The sequence below is a fragment of the Rattus rattus genome, chromosome 13 (genome assembly GCF_011064425.1).
Source record: "Rattus rattus isolate New Zealand chromosome 13, Rrattus_CSIRO_v1, whole genome shotgun sequence".
In the NCBI taxonomy this organism is placed as follows: Eukaryota; Metazoa; Chordata; class Mammalia; order Rodentia; family Muridae; genus Rattus; species Rattus rattus.
The window spans coordinates 13,003,430-13,019,754 of record NC_046166.1 but is presented as its reverse complement, the minus strand read 5'-3'; the positions used below and the strand labels follow the sequence as shown (position 1 = coordinate 13,019,754).

General features: G+C 55.3%; 2 protein-coding genes across 3 annotated transcripts; both read left to right on the top strand.

Moving 5' to 3' along the window:
• The first annotated feature begins 1,269 nt into the window (after positions 1-1,269).
• On the top strand, positions 1,270-9,973 carry Pik3r2 (phosphoinositide-3-kinase regulatory subunit 2). Of its 2 annotated transcripts, none has more exons than XM_032918836.1 (16): positions 1,270-1,375; positions 2,579-3,292; positions 5,361-5,453; positions 5,653-5,703; positions 5,791-5,922; positions 6,024-6,222; positions 6,698-6,783; positions 6,915-7,023; positions 7,250-7,348; positions 7,430-7,610; positions 7,694-7,819; positions 8,125-8,267; positions 8,408-8,584; positions 8,758-8,829; positions 8,936-9,106; positions 9,261-9,973. In XM_032918836.1, exons 2-16 carry the CDS (start codon positions 2,971-2,973, stop codon positions 9,466-9,468), a joined length of 2,169 nt encoding a protein of 722 aa, XP_032774727.1. In that variant the 5' UTR covers positions 1,270-1,375; positions 2,579-2,970; the 3' UTR covers positions 9,469-9,973. The 2 variants fall into 2 exon arrangements, with proteins under 2 accessions (XP_032774727.1, XP_032774728.1); XM_032918837.1 differs by lacking the exon at positions 1,270-1,375 and adding an exon at positions 1,405-2,319.
• A 1,627-nt stretch (positions 9,974-11,600) lies between these two features.
• On the top strand, positions 11,601-16,082 carry Ifi30 (IFI30 lysosomal thiol reductase). The gene is made up of 7 exons (XM_032919265.1): positions 11,601-11,943; positions 13,418-13,600; positions 13,701-13,775; positions 13,855-13,947; positions 14,560-14,712; positions 15,471-15,524; positions 15,612-16,082. Exons 1-7 carry the CDS (start codon positions 11,821-11,823, stop codon positions 15,675-15,677), a joined length of 747 nt encoding a protein of 248 aa, XP_032775156.1. The 5' UTR covers positions 11,601-11,820; the 3' UTR covers positions 15,678-16,082.
• The last annotated feature ends 243 nt before the right edge of the window (positions 16,083-16,325 follow it).

Genomic DNA, 16,325 nt, shown 5'->3' with positions numbered 1-16,325 from the left:
AATTCAAATTCCAGTGCATCCGATGTCTCCTCTAACTTCTTTTTTTTTTTTTTTTTTTTTTTTTTTTTCCGGGGCTGGGGATCGAACCCATCCTCTAACTTCTATAGACACCAGGTACACACAAGACACACGGAAGAAAAACACACAAAAATAAACCTTAAAAAGCCCCCAAACCCATAAGGCTAGGCGTGGTAGCACTTGCTTTTAATTCCAGCACAGAGCCTTTGCCTCAAAAAAAAAAATTAATCCTTCAATTAGCCCATCTTTTTATGTTTTCCCTTAAAGAATATTTAATGTGTATGTTTACCACTTGCCTGCAAGTCCCAGAGACACCAGAAGAGGGCGTCGGGTTACAAGCGGCTGTAATTTACTGAACCTGTACAAAAGCGGCGAGCACTCTTACCTGCCGAACTCTAGCTGCAACCCCTCTGTCCCAATTTTCTACCCTGGTCTTTGCGCTGAGCTAAAATAAATCCCTCCGAAATCAGCCGAACAGGCTCGGTTACTTCCGGTTCTCAAACTCTCTCACTGGTTCTTTCTGCCGCCCCACGGCCCCAATTGCCAGCGTCGGTCGATATTTCCGGAAACAATCTCGCTTCCGGACTCAGATGAGCAGCATTCTCGCGTGTTGGGCCGGAGACACTTCGGCTGTTTCCGGACGCCTAGGGTTGCCATGGCAGCGCCTTCGCCTTCCATTCCTTGCACGAGCAGCTCTCTACTGAGAGTGCAGTTGCCTACCTCGTCCAGCCAAACTGGACGTGCTTCGGCTATTTCCGGAAGCCGTCGGCGGCCTCCGAGTCAACTGCCAAGAGCTATATTTGAGGTCGTTAGGTTCCTTCCAGACACGCTCCGCGCTCTTGCAGGTTCATGACTTCGTTAAGAAAACAAAACACACAAAAAAAAACCCTGCTGTAGCACGTTCAGCTATTTCCGGAATGGCTCAGGTATCTCAGAGTCCCGAGTCCTACCGAGTCCAGCCTCGGACCGAATGCGTTTCCGACCCTTTCCCTTTCCAGTGTTTTCGTAAACCATCAACCGCCTCTTAGCCTGGCCAACAGCCCCACGAGCACTCTCTCGAATCGGTTATGCTCGGCTGTTTCCGGCCAGCCTCGGCTGTCTCGTGGCAAACAACAGCCCACCATTCCCGCGGGAGTACATTCGGCAGTTTCCGGAAGCGTACCCGCGTGCCTCAGTCTTCGGGCTCCGCCTCGTACGGGGTGAAAGGACCGCCCTCCCGACCCGAGTGCGCTCGGCTATTTCCGCCTGGGGGCGGGCCCGAAGGCTTGGAACCGCGGCGACGGCGGCTGACGCAGGGATCCCGCGGCTGCGGCGACGGTGGCGGCGGTCGTGGTGGCGACGACGGCGCCCGGAGTGGGTGAGTTGATGGTGGCGGCGGGGACCTGAGGAGCGTGGGTGCCGCGCAGAACCGGGTTCCGAGCCAAGCGTGGGGCTGTGCAGCCTGAGGGATAGAGACGGGGTCTCTAAGGCCGGGAGGTCCCCGCCCGCTACGGGGCTAAGAGCTTCGGGGCACGACCCCGGATCTGGCCACTTCCGTCGTCCGGGGGGTTTTCGGGGTGCACGAGGGACTAGGGGCCCGTCTGTGTGAGCACGAACACTATGCGTGCACCCTGGGCCCCTCCTTTTGCATTGGGGGTTCCGCGATACCCTCCCCCCCACCATGGTGTGCAGACGTGCACTGCACGGGGGCGGGTAGACGGGTAGCTTTCTGAGGAGAGGCCTTTCCGACCCTCAGTTTCCCTACCTATAACATGCAGGCCACAAGAGGCCGGACAGTGAGTCACGCCAGTTACCCTGGATCATGGAACCCTAAGTCCCTCTAGGACACCTGCACCGGGTCCCCGAGATCTGGGGATGAATCCCAGACCCTCCTCTTGGCACGCTAAGTGCCTATTTGAGGGCCCCTTTCTGAAAGTCACTGTGCATCCTAGGCAGGCGTCTTCCACCATCAGGCCTTTACAGGGATCAGTCTATGCATTGTCCTGTCCCCATCCGAGGACCTGTCACTCTCGGTCCCCAGGAGGACGCAGAGAGGACCGAACAGCAGGCTGGAATGGGGACCCAGGCTAGGACCCGATGTAGTGGTGTCCAGCTCCTGTCCCCATCCTACTGTGGCACTAAGGTGACCATGGTCCTTCTTGACACCTCCCCTCTCTCGCATCACCAGAGGAGAACCCCAGACTCAGGCAAGCTGGGGACACCCTGCACCCTGTCTATTCCTCTCCTGCAGGAAGCAAGGCTTCTGTTTCCTTGGATGCCCACCCAGGCCATAGCTCTTGCTGGGCCATGTCCACTGCTCAGGTGCTCAACCTCTTCTTGGGGTCCCCTGTTAGCCCCAAGTCTAACTGGCCATGTGGTCACTGCCTTTGTTCCTACTTGAACTTGGGTGCGTCTGTGGTTGGCTTCTTCCTGATGAGTGGGGTCCTTCAGAGAACTCCCAGCCACCCCAAAGAAAGGCTGTTAGTGTGGGCTCTACAGATGGGGAGGTTGATAAGGGTCCAGCTTCAAGGTCACTGGGGGATTCTGGCCTGGCTCACTCTGCCTTGTCCGTGTCCTCTAGGCTGGTATCCCCCTGCTGAGCATGGTAGCAGCCTGTGGTCTCAGTTCTCCCATCTGGTGTCAGGCACACCTTGAAGAGCCAGCAAGCTTGGGCACCCACAGCCCAGCTAATGACGGAGTGACCCACCTACCCCAGCTTGGCCATCTGATGGGGGACACAAGCCAAATGATTTGAGAAAACACCAGGGACATCATCATCGCACAGGTGATTAAATGGTGGACTCTGTGACAAGTGGCTTTCAGTAATGGCCAGCTAGGCATGCGCGGCCCCTGAGGTCGCCTTTGACTTCTGGAAGTAGAGGTCTGCAAGCCTACCACACAGGCCACACCAGCCCATGGGGCCCCTGGAGCCCCCGGGAGCCACCTGACTGTCCAGACCCCCCAGGCCCAGCCATGGCAGGTGCTGAGGGCTTCCAGTACAGGGCTATATACCCATTCCGACGGGAGCGGCCTGAGGACCTGGAGCTTCTTCCTGGTGACCTCCTGGTGGTGAGCCGGGTGGCTCTGCAGGCACTAGGTGTGGCTGATGGAGGAGAGCGCTGCCCACACAACGTGGGCTGGATGCCTGGCTTCAATGAGCGCACCCGACAGCGAGGGGACTTCCCTGGAACATATGTGGAGTTCCTAGGACCTGTGGCTCTGGCTCGACCAGGCCCTCGCCCACGGGGGCCCCGTCCGTTGCCTGCCAGGCCCTTGGATGGACCTTCTGAGTCAGGTGAGCAGACACTTTGGAAAAGGCACCTGTCCCCTCAGACCTTCAGTCTGTTCTGTGGTCTCTTCTCTCTGGTGAATATGGAGTAGTTGTATTGGGACGCTGCTGTAGTTAGTGAGTTCACCCCTGGAGCCAGGTCCTGGTTAGATTTCTTGTTCAGGAAGTGAGACTGTCACTCTGGTTACAAGAGTGGTGAGGAGCTGAGGGTGGAGCCCTCCAGGCACAGAGCACAGCTCCTGCAAAGGCCCAGAGTCAGGTTCAGGAAGCAGCCAGCAGGGAGTGAAAACCCAGCTTGGGAAGTAGTCCATAGGCTGCGGAGGCCTCCTGCAAGCTGCAGACAGATTCTCTGTGCGAGCCTCTAACCCTGTCCCTACTGAGCTATAGTCCCAGAATGTCTGGCCATGGTATGCAGCAGAGTGGAAGGCAAGGACCCCACAAACCTGTTGAAGAGAATCAGGCAGCCAGACGTGGTACATGCCACTTATCCCAGCATTGGGAAGGCTGAGGCAGGAGGATCACAGAGAGTTCTGAGGCTAGCTATGCGACTTCGATACCCAGTGCAAACAGTTACATGGCTGGAGCCCCTCACTTGGGTTGGATCTGCAGCACAGCTGAGGCCTGGGAGGTTGGCTCAGGCCACGCAGCATCTGGCGTCCCCAGAGCCCAGGCCTGGCCCTGAGAACTGCAGGGCCCCAGCCCATCCGGGCTCACAGCCAGAGCTGTGGCTGCCCCAGTAACAGCGGCCTCCCTCCCCAGGCTGGCCAGGGTCCAGCCATCTCACACGCCCCGCCCGCCTGCCTCACACTCAAACCTTCAGGACTGAGGGCGGCCCTCTGCAAGCTCAGTTTCCCCACCAGCAAAGGCCGCACCTCCAGGTCCTGAAGAACCACCTGGAACCACTCAGTCAACTCCTCACTCAGTACTCCCCTGCGTCTCTCAAAGGGGGTGAGGCTCTTACCAGTGGGGCCTCCGTTTGGCATTGGGGTCCCTGGCTGTTGTGTCCTCCCTCCCCTGCTGGCAGGGTGCTGCTCACCTCCTCTCCCCTCCTTCAGGTTTGGGGGAGTTGTTTCTTTTTCTTCCTTTCTTTCTTTTTTTTCTTTTCCATACAGCTAGGCCAGCTCCACTCAGAGAGGCCCTGCAGGCCCTGGCTTGCCTCTGCCGCATGCCAGGACATCCCTGCCGAGGGCCGGAGCCAACCCAGATGGTAGGGGCAGGCAGAGCCTCGCCAGGGCCAGGCAGACACCTGTGCATAAAAGGCCCTGCATGAGAACCAGGCACTGCTGGGATGGGGTTGGGCCTGGAGGCCGGGGTGGGGGAGGGAAGCCAGGTGTGGGGATGCCTGCAGTCCCAGCCAGAGAACTGATTTGGGTTTACAGGGCTACATAGAAGGACTCTGTTTCAAAGCCAAACAAAAAGAGCATCAGACTTGGTGGCCCAGGCTTTTCAGCCCAGCACTCTAGGAGGCAGAGGCAGGAGGATATTTGTGAGTTCCAGGCCAGCCTGATCGATATACTGAGACCCTGTCTCAAAATAAAATCTAAAACAAAAAGGTAACTACAATCTGGCGATTTTCTTTGAAGCCAGAGAGGGTGATCCCTGAGGTCAGGGCTGCACAGCCGACCATAGTAGAGCCAACACCTGTATGAACTTCCCTCGCTGCCACACAAAATCATTGCAAAGCCACGTAGGTGCAACTGTGTATGTTTGTAGAGGCCTGACATTTGACGTGAAGAGGACGGTGTTTGCTTTTCTGCCGCTTCCAGCCTAATACAGAAACTGTGTGCACTGCCACCTCTTGGTTTTGGACACAGGCTCTGTGTAACCCAGGCAAGCCTGGAACCGGCCATCCTCCTGCCTTCAACCCCAGAGTGCGGAGTGATGGATGTCCACTCCTGCACCTTGACTGGGCTTTTACCGTCCTTCGTGTCCCCCACTGTCCCTGGGCTTGCAGCTTCCTTGTGATAAACCAGAAATAACTTGCCCCTGACAGCCCTCCCTGTAGCCCGGGGTTCTCCAGCCGGAGACCTGCAGGCATGGAGCATGAGAGTTCACACCCTGGCCCCCCGTCCAGGTCACACACTGGCAAGCCTGGCAGAGCAGTTCTCCCCACCTGAGCCTGCGCCCCCGATTCTGGTGAAGCTGATAGAAGCCATTGAGCAAGCAGGTGAGGTCCAGCCTGACTGTGGTCCTCGCACTCTGCTTGTTTGGTCTGGGGGCTCTATCCTGCTCTTTTCGTGGACAGAGGCAGAGCTGGGATGCTGTGGGTTTCCTTGGTGGTGGGGGGAAGGTGACACCTAATGGGGGGAGTGTCCTGGGCCCCATGTGATGTATGCTGGTCAGTCATGTGAGTCCCCTTTTCCCAGAGCTGGACAGTGAATGCTACAGTAGGCCGGAGCTGCCCGCACCACGAACAGGTCAGGGATTCTGCTCACTTTCCCCTGGTGATGGGCAGGGCAGGCACATTTACCAGGCTGGACTGTGACACTTTGCCATACCTGCAGACTGGTCCCTGAGTGACTTGGAGCAGTGGGACCGCACCACCTTGTACGATGCTGTTAAGGGCTTCCTGCTGGCATTGCCTGCAGCTGTGGTGACCCCTGAGGCTGCATCGGAGGCGTATCGGGCGATGCGGGGTAAAGCCTAGCAGAGCAGGGTGGGCAAGGGACCAAGGGGTGGATACCTGGGTGGTCACTGGCCTGGCTGACTGCCTCTGGCTGTCTGTCTCTGCCTGCAGAGGTTACGGGGCCTGTGGGGCTGGTGCTGGAACCCCCAACGCTGCCGCTGCACCAGGCTCTCACTCTGCGGTTCCTGCTGCAGCACCTGGGCCGCGTGGCCCGCAGAGCACCCTCACCAGCTACAGCTGTCCACGCACTGGCCAGTGCCTTCGGGCCCCTGCTGCTGCGTGCGCCTCCGCCAGGGGGCGAGGGTGATGGGTGAGTGGGTGGGGCTGTGAAGAGGTGTGGTTTGGTGGGCGTGGTCGTCACTGTAGGCTGGGTCCCAGAAATGATGGAAGGAGAAAAAGTAGTTTTCCTAGATGGGAGGAGCTAGGCAGGACCAAAAGTTTTGGGGTCTTTAAGAGCAGTGGGGCCAAGGAAGGCCTCTTTATAGAGTACAAACAACAGGGTCTAAGCCAAGGGCAGCAGGGGTGGCAGCACATGGACAGGGCTTTCACTGTGGAGTGGAACCCTGCTGGGGGCGGTCTGAGGGGGGAGAAAGCCAGGATCTGGGTCCATCAAGCCTGCGATGGGCACGATTTTACTTCCTGTTTTCCTCCCGGGGCTCCTATTGCACATGCCTTGCCGCACCTGTCTTCCCATACTGCCAATTGTGTTCCACACCTGCTGTCCCAAGTCCTCACACATGGCGCAGCTGTCATTCCCAGGCCTTGACACCCCTACTTGCCCCTAGGAGTGAGCCTGCACCTGACTTCCCCGTGCTGCTTCTAGAGAGGCTGGTGCAGGAGCATGTGGATGAGCAAGACACCGCCCCGCCAGGTGACTCCCGTTCTCATTGATGGGCAAGTCTACAGACAGCGTCGTATTCAGTTAGCACCTAACATGTGCATGCTTCTGCAGCAGCAGCATACACATGGTGTGTAATGCATACGTATTTTTCTGTCCCCCAGCACTGCCACCCAAACCCTCTAAGGCAAAGCCGGCACCCACAGCCCTGGCCAATGGAGGGAGTACACCCTCGCTTCAGGATGCAGAGTGGTACTGGGGGGACATTTCCAGGTAGTTCTGCTGCAGCAAAAGATGAGCTGTGTGCGTGCGTGTGTGTGTGTGTGTGTGTGTGTGTGTGTGTGTGTGTGTGTGTGTGTGCGCGTGTACGTGTGCGTGCGTGTGTGCATGCATGTGTGTGTGTGCGTGCGTGTGTGTGTGTGTGTGTGTGTGTGTGTGTGTGTGTGTAGTGGGCTGGGCGGACAGGCCACGTCAGTGGCTCTGTACCCCTGTTCTCCAGGGAAGAGGTGAATGAGAGGCTCCGAGACACACCTGATGGTACCTTCTTAGTCCGAGATGCATCCAGCAAGATCCAAGGAGAGTACACGCTCACCCTCAGGTAGGCAGGTGCCCAGGCAGTGGGGATGGGGGCTGAGGCTGGGGAGGCCTCCCAGGATAATGACTCCACCCCTGTATACAGGAAAGGCGGGAACAACAAGCTAATCAAAGTCTTCCACCGGGACGGTCACTATGGCTTCTCAGAGCCCCTTACCTTCTGCTCCGTGGTAGAGCTCATCTCCCACTACCGACATGAGTCACTGGCCCAGTACAACGCCAAGCTGGACACGCGCCTTCTCTACCCTGTGTCCAAGTACCAGCAAGTGTGTTCTGCGCTGGGGTTACATGGGCCTTGGCTGGGCCTGGGTTTGGGAGGGAAAGCACTAATGGTGTGTTGTGGGTCCAGGACCAGGTGGTGAAGGAGGACAGTGTAGAGGCTGTGGGTGCCCAGCTCAAGGTCTACCACCAGCAGTACCAGGACAAGAGCCGCGAGTATGACCAGCTCTATGAAGAATACACACGAACCTCCCAGGTACCTGGGCTCTGCACATGGGGGATGAGGGAGGGTTGAAGTACAGAGGGGTGGCCCAAGCCAGTGTGCACCCCTCCCCCCCAGCACTCAGTTCCTCCCAGTGGTTCTTAGAGGTCCAGGTTTTGGATTCCCAAAAATGAATATGAAGGCAGGATGGGTTTGTAGGCCAAGTCAGAGTTTGCTGCGTGCAGCCAGCACTTATTGGAACATTGTTCTCAGTGAAGGAGTCAGAGCAGAATCACCCTTCACTCCTAATGACAGATTTAGGGACTTGTGGGCGTTACTGAGATCCACCCCATCCTCAGGAGCTTCAGATGAAGCGCACAGCCATAGAGGCCTTCAACGAGACCATCAAGATCTTCGAAGAACAGGGCCAGACACAGGAAAAGTGCAGCAAGGAGTATTTGGAGCGCTTCCGGCGAGAGGGCAATGAGAAGGAGATGCAGAGGTGCGTGGGGTGCTCCTGGCATCCTCTCTGGTGGGCACAGGGCAAGAAAGAAGGAAGGTGGCTTTCGCCTAGGAGGCTGGTGGTCAGTGGGAAATGGAATTTGGAGGGTGTGTAGGAGTTCACCCTGCCCATTTACTCAGGATCCTGCTGAACTCTGAGCGACTCAAATCTCGAATCGCGGAGATACATGAAAGCCGCACGAAGCTGGAGCAGGATCTGCGGGCGCAGGCCTCGGACAATCGAGAGATTGACAAGCGCATGAACAGCCTCAAGCCTGATCTCATGCAGCTGCGCAAGATCAGGGACCAGTACCTCGTGTGAGTCGCACCCTCTCCTGCTCACCAGGGGGCGCTCGTGCCCATCACTGCAGTGCTGGGTAAACCACCAGGTTCTGGGCGCCCCTTTGGGCTGCCAGAGATACTGCAATTGGAACCTGCCCTGGTTTACCTCAGTTTCCCCTGCACGTGCTCACTTACCTCTCCCCTGTCAGGTGGCTCACCCAGAAAGGTGCCCGACAGAGGAAGATCAACGAGTGGCTGGGAATCAAGAATGAGACTGAGGAGTGAGTGATGTGCTGCAAGGGGCAAAAGACTTCACAAAAGGGAGGGGCGCTTGCATTGGTGGTGGAGAATGAGAGTTCGCACAGCAGTGGCTTCTTTCACCCACAGCCAGTATTCACTGATGGAGGATGAGGACGCCCTCCCCCACCATGAGGAGCGCACGTGGTACGTGGGCAAGATCAACCGCACACAGGCGGAGGAGATGCTGAGTGGCAAACGAGACGGGACCTTCCTCATCCGAGAGAGCAGCCAGCGGGGCTGTTACGCATGCTCTGTGGTGTGAGTGCTGGGCTGTTGACGGGGTTGAGTCACTTGTGTTTCGAACCCATTGTGTGCTGGGCCCTGTTGAGCTTGGCAGGGAGGGGCAGGAGCAGGAGCAGGTTGTGTGGAGAGGCAGGCATGGTTTCTCTGAACTGCCCTTTTGGCCACGCAGGGTGGACGGCGACACGAAGCACTGTGTCATCTACCGCACGGCCACTGGCTTTGGCTTCGCAGAGCCCTATAACCTGTACGGATCCCTGAAGGAGCTGGTATTGCACTACCAGCACGCATCACTTGTGCAGCACAATGACGCGCTCACCGTCACCCTCGCACACCCTGTGCGTGCCCCCGGGCCTGGCCCGCCCCCTGCAGCACGCTGAGCGCCCCACCTCGCCTGCCTCCCTGTCCATGTCTGTCTTCTAATCCCTTCCCCTGGTGAACACACGCAGGATGCCATCCTCCCGCTGCGTCTGCCATGTTTACAGAGGCTGCGGGGCCACTGGCCTGGGCGCCCCGAGTTCTTCAAGCCATATCTCCGATTTAGAAAGGAACTGTGCTAGGTGGTTTCCAGGAACTCAGCCCTGGACACTTGGGGCTGGGCGGGACCCGCCCCGTGGACCCCAACTTCCCCTCTTAAGGTCGAAGTGAAACCAGTCACGGGGTTACCCCGCAGCTGCCGAGAAGCTCCCCCTCTGGAGGGCAAAATACAAACTAGCCCTCGTCCAGGCCCTGCGCTGTTCTCCTGACTGTGCAATGCCTCCCCTTTGGGACAAGGGCCCTGAGTGTGTCCCTGCTCCCTGAACCCCATACCTGCCCAGGGTTGATGGGCAGCAGGTTTTGTACGGTACGTTTATTGATACGAATATGAAACATTGTACCTGTTGACTGAGTGTCTTTGGGGACTGAAATTCCTAACCCATGTTGTGAACGACATAGACTTTAGCCTGCCCGTGGTCTTGCAGCACAGCGGTGCAACTTGGCCCTGCCCCATACTCATATCCTGGAAGAACCCCAAACCCATGAACAGCCCCTCCTCTGGTGTCCCAGTTCCACCAGCTGTGTCTGTCCTCAAGTGACGTCCATGTGGTCCCTAACTTCCTCATCGGGAAGAGAGGTGGCAACAACCTCTCAGCCACTCAGGCAGGTGTCTCCTGTCCCTAGTCTCCCTGAGTTGTGAGGGGAGGCCAAGGTCTGGCCCCTCTGCACACCTGCTGAAAAAGCCCAGGGCCTGTGCTCATTAGCAAAATTGGGAAACCTAATAGTCCTGCTAGGAACACATCAAGACTTGTGCCTGTGACTACTTCCCTGAGTGCTTCCCCCTCCCCCATCTGCACCAGTCAGTGTGTCACTATCTTCTGAGAGCAACTTTGGACTCAGCTAGGCCAGGAATGGACAGAGCCCATCCCTGACCTACTACCCTATGGGTTCAGTTGGCCTTGGTCTTTGCTGCATCCTGTGACTGACCTAAGACAAACAGCACCTTGTGGTCCCAGATCCTGGGAAGCTGAGGCAGAACCACAAGCTTGTTAGTTGGAGAGACACAAATCAACATTAAGGGAAACAAATGTTACCTGTGCTTGGGGGCATGTCTCGGGCAGAACCCCTCCCTCAGAATCTCCCAATGAGGGGCTGGGGGCATGGCTCAGGGGAGATCTTTGCCGAGCTTGCAGAGGGGTCGGGGTGGGAATACCAAGTCTTGGTTAGAACAGAGCCCCTCAGCCTGTAGCTGTCCCTATCAGCTTCTGAACGCTGGAAATCGCCATTCTCTCTAGCTTGCTGTCTCCTGAACAAAAAACCAGGGTTTCTCACACTTGGAGCTGGAACTTTTCCTGCTGGTGCTGCTGTTCTGTGGCTTGTCACTGCTCCAGGGACCCAGTGTTCAGCTTTCAATCTGACTTGGTGCAGAGGCTCCAGTCCCAGCCTAGGTCACCTCTGATTTTTTTTTCGTGGTGACTCTATCCACAGTCATGTATCACTCGTGCCCCATTTCAGAGGCCGGGAAACCGCAACTGATGGAAAGAGGCAGAGTCCTGGAGTCCAGGCACATCTCTGCCTACACACTCTGTTGCTGGAAGCAAGTACCCCAGCTCTGTCCTCAACCCAAGCCAGGGCCCAGGACCTCAGAGATGGGGAGTTGCCCTGCCTGAGCTAGCTTCTGTGCTAGGGCCAGAATCAGCAGAGGTCGGGGGATGTGCCCGACGGGGCTGGCTTGCTATGACCTGGAGTGGTGGGGGTAAGAATTAGTGAGGAGTGGAGTTGGGGATTTAGCTCAGTGGTAGAGCGCTTGCCTATCAAACGCAAGGCCCTGGGTTCGGTCTCCAGCTCTGAAAAAAAGAAAAGAAAAAAAAAAAAAAAAGGATTAATGAGGAGTCTATCACTGACCCCACTCCCCTGACCCCGACCTCCACTGAGCTCAAAGGAAGGACATGAGGACTCTGCCTTATGTCCCTCGATCGGTTATTGTCTAGAGTCCTCCTTCCCGTCCCTTGATCCTTTCAAAAGCCTCACGTGACCGGACATACTGGCCGCGGAGAACACAAGGCTAGACAGAGTCCTGTGGCCTCGTGATTTGGGGCTAGCACCTGGCTGGAGCGGAGCCTTGAGGAAAGGGGGCCCAGAGTTAGGAGGAACCTGTGTGGGCGTGGTCTCAGTGGGTGGAGCATCCACTTGCTTAAAGTCTCCCGCCTCTCCGGCCTGGCCAAGCAGTCCAGCCAGCTTTTTTCTCCTCAGCCATGTCCTGTTCTCCGCTCGTAACATTCTTGTCCCTTTTGCTTCTGCTGTTCCTACCCGAGGTTCCCAGAGCAGCCACTGCGTCCCTGCCGCAAGGATCCTCCGAGGGCACAGCCACCTGCAAGGTAGGAATCACGACGCAGGAAGGGGCCGATAGTCAGATGCCCGCCAGTCTGTCAGCACAGGGACTTCTCTGCACTTATTCCGTGAACTCATTCGGGGAATTCCAAAGTCTCCAGGGAAAGTTGTCAGGTTCAGGGCCACCACCCCTAATCCAGTCCCCGGACACTGAGCACCGTGTCCACGTCCTTCGTTTCCCCTCTTAGGTCTGAAAAGCGCAGCTATCCCCTGCCCGCCTTGCCTGAGCATTTACCAACCACCTACGGTATATGTCTGAGTCAAGAGCTGAGGGATGGGCACGCGCGCGGCATGTAGGGGAGTGTTCTGCTCCAGACCTGTTGAGCTACTGTCTGGTCTCCACTCTCACGCAATTCTTGTCGCTTACCGCGTGCGTTCCAGCCAAAGAAGAGAGGGCTAACGAGCTTCTGACATGGAGCAAACACATGCCCCGCGCACCTAGAGCGGTGCTCAGATTCTGGCCCGCCCTCCCTGGGGACCGGAAGTCTGCACGCATCAGTCACCTCCTGTGTCTAGTCGGGCGTCAGACTGGGTGAAGTTCCCCTGGGTCCCTGGAGAGGAAGAATAAATAGAGTGAGGGGGGGGGACAGGGGAGAGGGGGGAGGGGGAGAAAGGGGGAAGGGGAAGGGCGCGAGTGCTTGTATTTGGCTTCAGAGTGTGCATCTCCGAACACACAAGGCTGAGAGAGAGCGGCAACTAGAAATATGCATATCTTGTTTTTCTTTTACTTTAGTTTTCTTGTTTTGTTATTGTTTTGATTAGGTTTGATTTTCTGTTTTGTTTGTTGACCCTGAATATAGTTAAAGAGTCTCAGTACTGTTTGAGAGCCTGTCAGGTTCTGTTTTTTGTAGATAAACTGTGATTGTCCTAGAGGAACTCACTAAATAAAAATAAAGTAAAAGTAAAAATGTATAAACCATGCTGGCCTTAGGGAGCTCTTCTTCTGGATATCTGGCAGAAACACCTCCCTTAAGTGCTAGAAACTGGTGTTTTTATGCTATGTTTAGCAGATATTCCTGAATAAATAGTTAAAAGATTTGTGCATTCTAGATTTGGCAGACCACTGTCCTAATACTGTTTGAGAGCCTGTCAAGTTCCAGCTTTTTTGTAGATAAACTGTGATTCTCTCCAACTCCGATCTAACCCTCCTCCTCAACTGTCAATCCTCCCCCCCTCCTCAGGGGGCTCGGGCAACTGGCTCCATCACTGGACCTAACCTGAATCTCACCCAAACATGCCTTTATTTAACAAAAGAGACCTCAACAGTCCCAGTTAAAAACTTTTTCCTATACAAGGCTGCAATTTATAAAACCGGAACTGATACCCAGCAAACTTGTCATCTTAGGACTGCCTCTAGTCCCAGTGCCACAAGGGTGACTTGTCATAGGAAGCCTGGGGATGACGGGCCGGAAGCCTGGGATGACCTGGCCGCACCTCACCAGATGCCTCTCTTCCTTTCAGGCCCACGACCTGTGCCTCTTCGGACCACGCCGGTTGCTCTCTGAACCACCTGTCAATGTCAGCCTCTATTATGAGTCCCTGTGTGGAGCTTGTCGCTACTTCCTCGTCCGAAATTTGTTCCCAACCTGGCTGATGGTTATGGAAATCATGAACATCACCCTGGTGCCCTACGGGAACGCACAGGTGCTGGAGGGGGGCGGGAAGCGACTGAAGCAGGGAGGGATGCCTTGGGACAGGAACGCCTGGTCACCTGCGCTCACCAAGATCCATCCTTCTCTTGCAGGAGAGAAATGTCAACGGTACGTGGGAGTTCACGTGCCAGCACGGGGAGCTGGAGTGTAAACTGAACAAGGTGGAGGTAAGCTGGAGTGCAGATCCGCCATGGAGGGAGGCAGGGTTGGCCACTTCCTCCCCATAACACTTGCCTGCTTCTCCAGGCCTGTCTGCTGGACAAGCTGGAAAAGGAGGCGGCATTCCTAACCATCGTCTGTATGGAGGAGATGGAGGACATGGAGAAGAAACTGGGCCCGGTGAGTTAGTGCGTGGGAGGTTGCGCAGCCAGGTCTCCAATATCTGCGCAGGGCTTCCACCCCAGAGCCACGCCCCCAGGCCCTCACTTGGGGGTTCCAGGCAGGGGCGTGACTTTGCCCATATAGTTTCTATACGGGAAAACCTTTAGATCTATGAGCAGAGCCTGGGATCTTCACTCTCTGTAGACACAAGATAGGTGACAGGAGATAAGCCAGGGCATTGTGGAAAATAACGTCCAAGTCCAAAGATTGATTCACAACTCTCCAATCGCTACTGTGGCCGCCCAGCCTCCTCGAACCTGAGGGACACTTCCAGCGCTGCCCCTTTGATATGAGTGGAGAATGAAGGAGGACAAGCACCTAGGAGACACCAAGGAAGGAGTAGGGTGTTGCCAGCAGAGGGATCTTGTAAGAAGGCCCTGAGATAATGAGATACCAGGGGGCAGAGGCTGCAAATCCGGTGTTACTGGGAGGCAAGAGCACCCAAAGACTCAGTTTCAAGGAACCTCCACCCAGGCAGACAGCGAGAGGGGAGAGGCTTATCTGGGGCCACCTGGGGACTGATGGCGAAATAACGAGTGAACTAAGCAATGTGTCCTCCTCTTCTCACAGTGCCTGCAGCTGTATGTTCCGGAGGTGTCACCAGAAAGCATCATGGAGTGTGCCACCGGAAAACGAGGCACAGAGCTGATGCATGAGAACGCCCAGCTCACAGATGCCCTACAGCCGCCCCATAAGTATGTGCCCTGGGTCCTGGTCAACGAGGTAAGAACTCTCTAGCTGACCGGGCAGCACAGTCTGAGTTTAAGGCTCCAGAGCCATGTAAAAAGGTAGACATGGTGGCGTCTTCCCCAGCAGTGAGTGTCGCTACATCAGTGACTCCAGGCTCCGTGGTTAAGAGCACTAGCTGTTCTTGTAGATGACCTGGGTTCGAGTCCCAGCACCCACGTGGCAGCTTGCTGCAGACACTCCGGGGATCTACCGCCCTCTTGTGGCTGCCATGAGTACTACATAAACATAGTGTACAGACATACTTGCTGGCAAAACACCCCTTTATACATGAAATAAGATAACAAATCTGTGGCTGGAGAGATGGCTCAGCGGTTAAGAGCACTGACTGCTCTTCCAGAGGTCCTGAGTTCAATTCCCAGCAACCATATGGTGGCTCACAACCATCTGTAATGAGATCTGATGCCCTCTTCGGGTGTGTCTAAAGACAGCTACAGTGTACTCACATATAATAAATAAATAAATAAATCTTTAAAAAAGATAACAAATCTAAAACTAATATTTTAATTAGAAAAAAGACACCAAAACAGAAATAACAAAAGATAGCCTATTTTAAGCTCACACAAGAGTTTTTGTACTCGGAGGACCCATATCAGAGTGACAGATCAGCCGGCCTGCCTAGGTCAGTACAAGTGAGATTGTTCTGGACTATCTACCAGTGACCCTCCTACAGCAGCTCCCAGGCACATGCATCCTACCCAGCTGCACTTAACCATGTCTCCTGTGATTTGTAGAAACCGTTGACGGACCCCAGCCAGCTCCTGAGCTCCGTTTGTGAGCTGTACCAGGTAAGCTGGGCACAAATCGTGAGGTTCATGTGGGGGGACTGAGTTTCCACGTAGGTCCCTCACTCCTAGCCTGTCATCCCCCTCCAGGGGACGGAGAAGCCAGACATCTGCTCCTCCATGGCTGATGCCCCCAGGGAGGTCTGCTATAAGTGAAGGTCATTGTCCCAAGAAAAACTACTCAGCTTGAAGACGAGGAGTCTGCAAGAGCTGCTGACCAGCCATGGAGTCCTGCACACGTCCCACAAAACCCAGATGCAAAACTCGGAGTCAAGAATCTTGCCTTATTTTCAAATGGTGCTAAATTCAAATCCACACAATACATCATCCACATTGCCGTGATTCCCTTTTCCTGAGGTTGGAGTTTGTGTTTTTATCTTTAATGTGGAGCTGTAACTCAGGGTTTTGCTCCTGCTCAGCACACAATGCCCCAGACCCTGGAGTTCAAGCCTCATCAGAAAAGCCAAAAGGGGTTGGGGATTTAGCTCAGTGGTAGAGCTTGCCTAGCAAGCTTGAAGGCCCAGGTTGGTCCCCAGCTCAAAAAAAAAAAAAAAAAAAAAAAAAAAAAGAGTTTGGAAAGAAGAAAAAAAAAAAAAAAAAGAAAAGCCAAAAGGGGGGGTTGGGGATTTAGCTCAGTGGTAGAGCACTTGCCTAGCAAATGTAAGGCCCTGGGTTCGGTCCCCAGCTCCAAAAAAAAAAAAAAAAAAAAAAAAAAAAAGGTGCTGTCTCTAACAGTCACTTTTTCATGTGTATGACAAAATACAAACTACTTAAGGAATCGTGTGTGTGTGTATGTGTGTCTAT

Coding starts and splice junctions, on each gene's coding strand:
- Pik3r2 (XM_032918836.1), top strand. CDS start 2,971: ATGGCAGGTGCTGAGGGCTTCCAGTACAGGGCTATATACCCATTCCGA. Junction 3,293..5,360: donor GGATGGACCTTCTGAGTCAG/GTGAGCAGACAC, acceptor CCCCCCGTCCAG/GTCACACACTGGCAAGCCTG. Junction 8,585..8,757: donor ATCAGGGACCAGTACCTCGT/GTGAGTCGCACC, acceptor CTCCCCTGTCAG/GTGGCTCACCCAGAAAGGTG.
- Ifi30 (XM_032919265.1), top strand. CDS start 11,821: ATGTCCTGTTCTCCGCTCGTAACATTCTTGTCCCTTTTGCTTCTGCTG. Junction 13,601..13,700: donor TGCCCTACGGGAACGCACAG/GTGCTGGAGGGG, acceptor CTTCTCTTGCAG/GAGAGAAATGTCAACGGTAC. Junction 13,776..13,854: donor GTAAACTGAACAAGGTGGAG/GTAAGCTGGAGT, acceptor CTGCTTCTCCAG/GCCTGTCTGCTGGACAAGCT.